Here is a 9,547-nt window from a genome sequence, read left to right as displayed (position 1 = left end):
GCAGGCCCACCCTTACCCTCCTGTTGCCATATATCACAGCATAATCTTAGGAGCGAGACAATACCCACACTCTGAGGGAAAGAGATTGTACCAGGGCGAGGGGCACTGGGTACATTCTTAGAATGTGGCATACCAGACATGTGCCTACAGGCCTTACATGGTAGTCAATAGGGAGTCGAAGGCAGCTCTTTCTTCTGGGCGCCCAGGCCCGTGTTTCAGGTGTCATTCCATTCTCCGGCTTTTCTTCACACCTTGCTGGGCAGGGCACGTCTTCTGTCAGCTCCGTTTTCAAAACACACTGGGGACCTGTGGTGGCACAGTAGATAAAGTGTCAACCTGGAACACTGAGGTTGGCCATTTGAAACCCTGGGCTTGCCTGGTCAAGGCACTTATGGGTGTTGATGCTTCCTGCTCCTCCCCCTCTTCTCTCTCTCTCTCAGAAAATGAATAAATAAAATTAAAAAAGAGGCCCTGGCCGGTTGGCTCAGTGGTAGAGCGTCGGCCTGGCGTGCGGAAGTCCCGGGTTCAATTCCCGGCCAGGGCACACAGGAGAGGCACCCATCTGCTTCTCCACCCCTCCCCCTCTCCTTCCTCTCTGTCTCTCTCTTTCCCTCCCGCAGCCGAGGCTCCATTGGAGCAAAAGATGGCCCGGGCGCTGGGGATGGCTCCTTGGCCTCTGCCCCAGGCGCTAGAGTGGCTCTGGTCGCGACAGAGTGACACCCCAGATGGGCAGAGCATCGCCCCCTGGTGGGCGTGCCGGGTGGATCCGGGTCGGGTGCATGCAGGAGTCTGTCTGACTGCCTCCCCGTTTCCAGCTTCAGAAAAATACAAATAAATAAAAAAATAAAAAATAAAAAATAAATAAAAAAGAACCCACACTTGGAATTCAGTAGCTGCTCACCACCACCCACTGCCCTGTCTTGGGCCATGCTAACTCTCATGTGGATTACTGCAGTAACTGTCTTGCTGGCCTGCCTTTGGCAATCTGTTCTCAATTTCACAGTCCCCCCTTATCTGTGAGGGACAGGTTCCAAGACCCCCAATGGACTACTGAAACTGCAGCTAGTACCACCCCCTGTATCTACTGTGTTTTTCCTATACATGTATACCTAGGATAACATTTAATTTATACTTTAGACACAGCAAGAGATTAACAACAACTATAACAGTATATGTGATAGAAATTATGTGAATGTGGTCTCTCTCTCTCTGATAATCAGTCTGATGACTGAGAGGGCCATGTATGTGTCCATCAATCCATGCTCTCCCTGTACACCTCTGGCCATACAACTGGCATTGTGATGGACTCCAGTGATGGGGTTATCCATACTGTGCCCTGTATGAGGGTACAACCTACCCATGCCATCCTGAACCTGGACTTGGCAGGCCAGGACAGACAGCCTCATGAAGATCCTCACAGCCAAGCAGGAAATCATGTATGACACCAAGGAGACGCTGTGCTATGTCGCCCTGGACTTAGAGCAGGAGATGGTCACTGCAGCCTCCAGTTCCTCTCTGGAGAAGAGCTACAAGCTGCCCAGTGGTCAGGTCATCACCACAGGCAATGAGCAGTTCTGCTGGCCCAAGTTCATCTTCCAGCTGTCTTTCTTGGGCATGGAATCCCATTGCATCCATGAAACTACCTTTCCCTCTATCATGAAGTATGACGCCAACATCCGTAAGGACCTCTATGCCAACACGGTGCTGTCTGATGGGACCACCATGGACCCAGGCATCACCAACAGGATGTAGATCATTGCCAAGGCTCCCAGCATGAAAGTCAAGATCACTGCACCCCTGAGCACAAGTACTCTGTGTGAATCGGTGGCGCCATCCTGGCCTCAATGTCCACCAGCAGATGTGGATCAGGAGTACGAGTCTGGCCCCTCCATCGTCTGCCACAAATGCTTCTAGGTTGGTTACTTAGTTGGTCACACCCTTTCTTGACAAAACCCAACTTGCACAGAAAACAAGATGAGATTGGCAACGCTTCATTTGTTTTATGTTTCTTTCTTTCTTTGCTTTTTTTATTTATTTACTTTTGGCACTTGACTCAGGATTTTTTTTAAATAATTCTTTTATTTTTTACATTTTATTTATTCATTTTTTTAAAGAGAGGAGACACAGAGAGAGAAAGAGACAGAGAGAGGAAAGAAATAGAAAGAACAGAGGGAGGAGCAGGAAGCATCAACTCCCATATGTGCCTTGACCAGGCAAGCCCAGGGTTTTGAACCGGCGACCTCAGCGTTCCAGGTCGACACTTTTACCCACTGTGCCACCACAGGTCAGGCGTGACTCAGGATTTAAAAACTGGAATGGTGAAGGTGACAGCAATCTGTTGGAGCAAGAATTCCCCCTGAGTTCTACAATGTGGCCGAGGACTTTGATTGTACATTGTTCTTTTTTTAAAAAAGTCATCCCAGCCTGACCAGGCAGTGGCACAGTGATAGAGCCTCGGACTGGGATGCAGAGGACTCAGGTTCGAATCCTTGAGGGCTCCAGCTTGAGCGCAGGCTCACCAGCACAGGGTCACTGGCTCAATCGTGGGATCATAGACCTGACCCCATGGTTGCTGGCTTGAGCCCAAGGTAATTAATTGGCTTAAGCAAGGGATCACTGGTTCATCTGGAGCTCCCTGGTCAAGGCTCATATGACAACGCAACCAATGAACAACTAAGGTGCCACAATGAAGAATTGATGCTTCTCATCTCTCTCCCTTCCTGCCTGTCTGTCCCTATCTGTCCCTCTCTTTGTCTCTCACTCTGTACACCCCCTAAAAAAAATTCCATTCCAAGGCCCTGGCTGGTTGGCTTAGTTGTAGAGCCTTGGTCCAGTGTGTGGATGTCCCTGGTTTGAGTTCCAATCAGGGCACATAGGAGAAGTGCCCATCTGTTCTCCACCCTTTCCCGTCTCACTTCTCTCTCTTTCTTCCTTCTCTTGCAGCCATGGCTCTATTGAAACGAGTTGGTCCTGGGCACTGAGGATGTCTCCATGGCCTCCGCCTCAGAACAGCTTGGTTGCTGAGCAACAGAGCAACGCCCCAGATGGGCAGAGCATCGACCCCCTGGTGGGCTTGCCAGGTGGATCTTGGTTGGGGCACATGCGTGAGTCTGTCTCTTCACCTCCCCTCCTCTCACTGAATAAAAACAAAAAACAAAAACAAAACAAAAATGTAACTCCAAGTGTCATGAGATGCATTGTTACAGAAAGCCCCTACCTGCCCAAAGCTGCCCACTTCTCCCAGAGAAAGGCAGGTCATTGCCTGAGTTCACAAAGGGGAGGTGATAGCAATTCTTCTGTGTAAATTGTGTAATCCAAATTTTTAAATGTTCACTTTAATACTTGTTCTTTTTGTTGTGTTCTATTTTTAATAGCCAGTGCTCATGCCCTGCCCCTCCTTTTTATCCCCAAATTCAGATATAGGAAGGCTTTTGTTCCCCTTGGGAGTAGGCTGAGGTGTGGAGGCAGCCACGGCTAACCTGTACACTAACTTGAGACCAGTTCAATAAAGTGCACACCTTAAAGAAGAAGAAGAAGAGAGAGATGTTTCCCTCTTGTTCTTTCCACAAACACACACCAAGGAAGGGCCAGATGAGAGCCCAGAGAGAAGGTGGCCATTTGCAAACCAGGAAGAGAGTCCTCACCAGCAACAAAACCCTGCTGGAGGCCCTGGCCGGTTGGCTCAGTGGTAGAGCATCGGCCTGGTGTGCAGAGGTCCGGGGTTCGATTCCCGGCCAGGGCACACAGGAGAAGCGCCCATCTGCTTCTCCACCCCTCCCCCTCTCCTTCCTCTCTGTCTCTCTCTTCCCCTCCCGCAGCCGAGGCTCCATTGGAGCAAGGATGGCCCGGGCGTGGGGATGGCTCCTTGGCCACTGCCCCAGGCGCTAGAGTGGCTCTGGTCGCAACAGAGCAACGCCCCAGATGGGCAAAGCGTCACCCCCTGGTGGGCGTGCCGGGTGGATCCTGGTCAGGCGCATGCGGGAGTCTGTCTGACTGTCTCTCCCCATTTCCAGCTTCAGAAAAATACAAAAAAAAAAACAAAAAAAAAAAACCAACAAAAAACCCTGCTGGACCTTGATTTGTGGACTTTCCAGGCTCCAAAACAGGAATGAACAAATTTCTGTTGTTTAAGTGACTTAGTCCTAGTTTTTTTGTTTTTTTTTATTTTTTTATTTTTTTATGGCAGCGTGAGGAGAACACTCTACCAAGCAAACTTCACAGGAATTCCCAAACACGGGTTGGTGAGGACCCACTGTTGGCAGCCACAAGAATCATGGTTTCAGCACCTGTGCAGAAAGAAGCAGAGGTAAGTAAGGAGGTGTCTAACAGATTTTTTTTTTCCAAATGAGGGGACAGTAGATAGTGAGACAGGCTCCTGCGTGTGCCCCGACCAAAATCCACCCAGCAACCCCTGTCTAGGGCTGAAGTTTGAATCAACTGAACTGTCCTCAGTGCCAAGGGCCGATGCTAGAGCCCATCGAGCCACTGGCTGTGAGAAGGGACGAGGAAGAGAAGGGGGACAGAGAGGGGAAGAGAAGCAGATGGTCGCTTCTTTTATGTGCCCTGACTGGGGATTGAACCTGGGACATCCATACATTGGGCCGACACTCTAACCACTGAGCAAACAACCAGAACCACAACTAACAGATATGAGATTACGAATTGCTGTAACACTCAGCAGGTAGTCACCAAAAAACTTGACCATTTTGAGAATAGCAGCTGAAATGGGGAGGTTTCCTGCCCATTCCAGTACTAGCTAAGGGCAAGGGATCTGCTTTAAGTCTGAAGGGATGGGGCCAATCGAATCAGTATGGACTGAAAACCTGGACTGTCAGGGTATCCGTTCCAGATAGGGCCTCCCACTGCGGGGAGGAGGAGGCAATGGGGAAGAAATGCAGATTCATGCAGGCAGGAATGGGGAAGAAGTGAGGGCTTTTAATAAAACCACACAAACCAACTCTGACTCAGTTTACAGGCCGTGTGGAGCCACTGAGAGCTCTCGAGTGGAGAGCAAGGTGAACTGGCCTCTTGCTGGGGCAGAGGAAGAAATGGAAAACACAAGCTGTCCACAGGTCCTGTTCCCGCTCCCCTCACTGTCCACCTAGGCCACATGGGGTACATAAAACCAAACAGGCTCAACCCGGTTTCTACCACTTCCTGGCTTATGGACCTCGACAAGTTCTGGAAACAATGCTCACCCCACGCTCACTGTGAGCAGCAAAGGACACAGAGTGAAGAAGACAGCTGTGCATGGGGACGTGCAAGGAACCCAACCCCTGCCTTCCACTTAGCTGCTAAGGTGACCAGGCCATGAGGCCTAGCAGATGGTGTCACTCCTGCTCAAACCCTCCAGCCCCCCTAGAGACCATGCGGTCAAGCCTGATCACCTCACCAGGCATCTGGTCCACACCCTCAGGCAGGGCTTACTCTCTTCTCTGGCTCCCAGCTCAGGACCATCTACACCAAAACACTGCCTCTGGCCTTGCAGTGCTGAGAGTGTCCCATGTCCCCACATGCCTGACATGTCCCTCCACCCCAACACCCCTTCCTGCCTGGCTAACCTCTAATTCTTTTTTTTTCTTTTTCTGAAGTTGGAAATGGGGAGGCAGTCAGACAGACTCCCGCATGCGCCCGACTGGGATCCACCCGGCATGCCCACCAGGGGGCGATGCTCTGACCATCTTGGGGCGTTGCTCTGCCGCAATCAGAGCCATTCTAGCACCCAAGGCAGAGGCCACAGAGCCATCCTCATTGCCCGGGCCAACTCTGCTCCAATGGAGCCTGGGCTGTGGGAGGGGAAGATAGAGAGGAAGGAGAGGGGGAGGGGTGGAGAAGCAGATGGGCGCTTCTCCTGTGTGCCCTGGCCGGGAATCGAACCCGGGACTCCAGCACACCAGGCCGACGCTCTACCACTGAGCCAACCAGCCAGGGCCTAACCTCTAATTCTTTGACACTCAGATTAAACAGCCCCTCCTCAGGAAAGTGCTGCCTGACCTGGGCCCTCACCTCAAGCCTGGGCGTTACTCCCCAAGGTCAATAACTACCTGCCTGGCACCCTTCTGTGGCAGGAGTGAGGGCTGCTCTTCACCCAGGAATGGGGCACATGTACAGTGCTCAGAAAATGCTCGTGGAATGAATGAATGGATGGAGGCTGCCCTAAGTGTCTACTAGGTGGTCCGTGGAGTCAGGCCATGGTCACTGGGTACAGGAGTGGATTCAGAGCAACAGACCCCTCCTGTGACATTGTCATGCCCCGGCTGCTCCTGGAATGAAGCACATGACTGGGAAGGCCCTCTAGACAGCGGAAGAACTCAGTATTCACAGGCACCAGGAAAGACTTGAGGATGGGAGGCAAGCAGAGCCAAATGTAAGAGGGTTGGCACAGAGGGATATTCTAGACCACTCAGATACAGCCATTTGTCCCCTTCAGAGGGTCCAAATGCTGTGCTGCCTAGGACAGCAAGGAGTCTCAATCAAGGAAAAGATGCTGGAAGGCAGAGGCCTGGACTAGAGGTGTCCACTGCTCTGCTGCACCAGAATGTGTTCCCACCAGAATCACACCCCTCAACTGGGAGACAGCTAGCCCCCACAGTCCCTCCTTTATGGCCAAGAAGTTACCTTAATCCAGGGGTCTCAAACTCGCGGCCCGCCGAACAATTTTGTGTGGCCTACAGACTAATCCACGAAGTTCAAAATATTTTGGATAAAATTAAGTAACCCTAGGGGCCTACTTGTATTTTTCATTTCTCTAGCATTCTAGCTAGATATTAGCTTAGTTAACAGCAGTTGTGATGCAAACTACAGTTTCTAGTCGTTTTGTGACACTGAGTAAACTGCATGTACGATTGTGCTTGTTGTACTGATTTTTTTTTGTTTTCAACTGCAGTGAGAAAAGTGTTGCGTAACAGTTGCCTTTTGTAGACCTAGTGCGGCCCGCCGAATGGCTGTGATCTTGCTCTGCGGCCCACATGCTGAGTTGAGTTTGAGACCCCTGCCTTAATCCTTCTCCCCTGCCTAACCCAGAGCTAGCCCTGGTCCTGTTGGGGATAAGAGAACCCTATGCATCCTGAGCTCACATGATGCCCAGAGACTTTGGGCAAATCACATGCATAAAGCCTCACCCCAACTCGCCAGCTCTCTGACCCACTGTACAGGGGTTTTCAACTAAGGTACCAGGGGAGAGACTCCGGATCTTCGGGCTCACATATCTACTGCAGCCTAAAAGCAGCTCCCCGTGCCAGATCCGCCGCCGGGGGTCCCAACCGCCGCGCCCCACCCAACGCGCAGTGCCTCCACGCTGCCGCCTATTCCCGGTGAAAACTGCCACGTGCGGACGCGGCGGGATGGGGGAGCGGCCGGTGTCGGCATTGCAGAGGTAGCGCCCAGGTGCCCTAAGCACCGCACCGCTCCACGTCCCACCTCGCCACAAGGTGCCCCCCTTTACCGGCCCAAGCTCTGGGCCCGGCCGGGGGCGGAAGAGGCAGCGGGGTCTTTGTTCCTACAGCCGCAGTGCAGCGGCGGCGGCGGCGAGGGGTCCGCGCCCCCCCTCTCACGCCCAACCCGGGCCCCGTGCGGCAGCGGAGCCCGCAGCCCAGGACGGGGCCGTGGGAGGAGGTCTGGCTGGCGACAGGGTCGTGAACTGAGGCCGGCTCAGGGGAACGGAGGAAGCCTCTGCGCGGAGCCGGGCGGCCCTTTCCCCGTGTCCTGCGCAGACCTCCCGGCTGTGGGTAGACTTGGAGCGACTTAGCCAGGGCTCGGCCCTCGCCAGCTCCCCTCAGGGTCCCGCCGCTCCGGTGCTCGCGCGCATTCACACGCACCCGGACCCGCACGCCCCCGCCAGGGCAGCTCGGGACCCCAGGAGCCACAAAAGCGCACGCACAAAAGCGCATACACTCGCTCTGGGGCCGCACACTCGCACCTCCTGCGCCTCATTAGATCGGCGCTCCGCCCGCCGCGCGGCGACACCAACCTTTCCAGACAGCCGAGATGCGGGGTCCGCTCCTCGGGTGGCCTTGGGAGCCCGCGGACGCCCAGAGCAGCAGCAGCAGCCGCCGCCGCCACAGCGGGAGCCCCGGCCGAGCTGACAGGACGGAGTAGCGGGCTCACAGGACGCCGAGGGAGGCGCATCCGTGCGGAGGCGGTGTCATCCCGCAGCCCGGAGCGACAACGGCCAGCAGCCGACTGAGCCGGCACCCGAGCGCAGGGCTTATACCAGCACACCGAAGGCGGAGCAAACGCCTGACCCCACCCCGCCCTTCCCCCGCCCCTCTCAGTCTCTTTCGTGGCCCCGCTACCCAAGGGGGGCGCACTGGGCGCCCACCGCCAGGGAAACCTTCGTCATTTGTCCACCGGAGTGCCGGGTGCACCGGGACAAGCCGGACTTGCGGTCTTCTGTGACCCGCGGTAGCCCCGGTTCCCTCCCCAGCGGGGACCCACTCCAGCCCCTGAAAGGACTGCCCTAGGAGGACGTCCCCGAGGGTACAGACAAGTCTACCTCCCGGCAACCTCGCTAATGGCTAGGTCAGTGGTGTGGACGCTGACGGCTGTGCTTCTCACAGGGTAGTCCGGCCTGAGTGTACATAGCTCCCTCCGAACTTAGAAGCAGCAGCGAGATGCTTCCCCTTCAGCTGGGTGACTGGCAGGGGGTCGATGAGCTGTGGGGAACACTCAGCGCCCCATAATTGCTCTGATGTGAAAAGGTGGGATCTTCATGTTGACCTGGCTCCCTCTCCTCCCTCCCTTCTCTCCCCCTTCCCCAGCCAGCAGCCTTCTGGGCTGCCTCCCCCAGCCAGCTGGTGTGCTCAGATAACCCAAACTCATCTCCATGGGAGTGCAGGGGGATGTAATCAAGAAGGCCCCTTTCCGGAGCAGAGAGGGAGCACTCTGCACACTCAGGACTCGCTGAGGAGGCAGGCTCAGACAAGACTAGGGGATCTCTGCTTCCCCACTACACAGGGTCGAGCTACTGAAGCAACCGGAAGACCCATGGTGATTCCTGCAGGTCCAGGCCCAGTCCCTCTGTAGTCACCTGAGCAGCCCAAGCAGCTCTCCCATCAGCTCTGCCCAGAGAGGGCCAGACCCTCCACCCTGGCTCACACCTGAGGGAGTCATGGTTGGCAAATCCACTTGTCCAGTGCTTAGGAGGGAGATGTCTCTCCCCAGCTGGACTGCACTGGCGGAGGCAGCAGAGATGCATGTGAGCCTCCAGGACCCACACTCTGAGCTGGACATGAGTCACAGCCTGCAGACACCAGGCTAGGACAGGAAGCGGGCTGCCCTGGCCTCAGCTCCAGCCCTCTGCCCTGATCTACAGCCAGGAAAGAATTGTCACCAGGATGTTTAGCTTTACCGTTCCAAACTTCGTTTCCAGCTATCTCCTCCATCTTCCCTAAGAGCCCCCAGGTATCCCAACAGGCCAGAAGGTGAAATTAGGATGCCTCCAGAGATAGTGCAGGGCTAGGTTCCTGGTAGGCTGGTGGGGCCAACAGCTTCATGGTGCCCAGAGGTACACTGCCCCAAAGAGAAGGAGGCCGTGGGCAGTCCAAGA

General features: G+C 54.7%; 1 protein-coding gene and 1 pseudogene across 1 annotated transcript in view; one reads left to right on the top strand and one right to left on the bottom strand.

The window, feature by feature from the left end:
* ARID3B (AT-rich interaction domain 3B) overlaps window positions 1-9,547 on the bottom strand; it is a 126,951-nt gene that overhangs the window by 89,897 nt on the left and 27,507 nt on the right. Inside the window, exon 2 of the mRNA XM_066342732.1 lies at window positions 158-306. Within this exon, the coding sequence (XP_066198829.1) occupies window positions 158-306 (149 nt within the window). The remainder of the gene's footprint in view (window positions 1-157; window positions 307-9,547) is intronic.
* On the top strand, window positions 854-3,862 carry LOC136376589 (actin, cytoplasmic type 5-like; annotated as a pseudogene).

This window comes from Saccopteryx leptura, chromosome 6 (genome assembly GCF_036850995.1).
Source record: "Saccopteryx leptura isolate mSacLep1 chromosome 6, mSacLep1_pri_phased_curated, whole genome shotgun sequence".
NCBI classification, from domain to species: Eukaryota; Metazoa; Chordata; class Mammalia; order Chiroptera; family Emballonuridae; genus Saccopteryx; species Saccopteryx leptura.
This window is presented reverse-complemented; position numbering and strand designations above follow the sequence as displayed.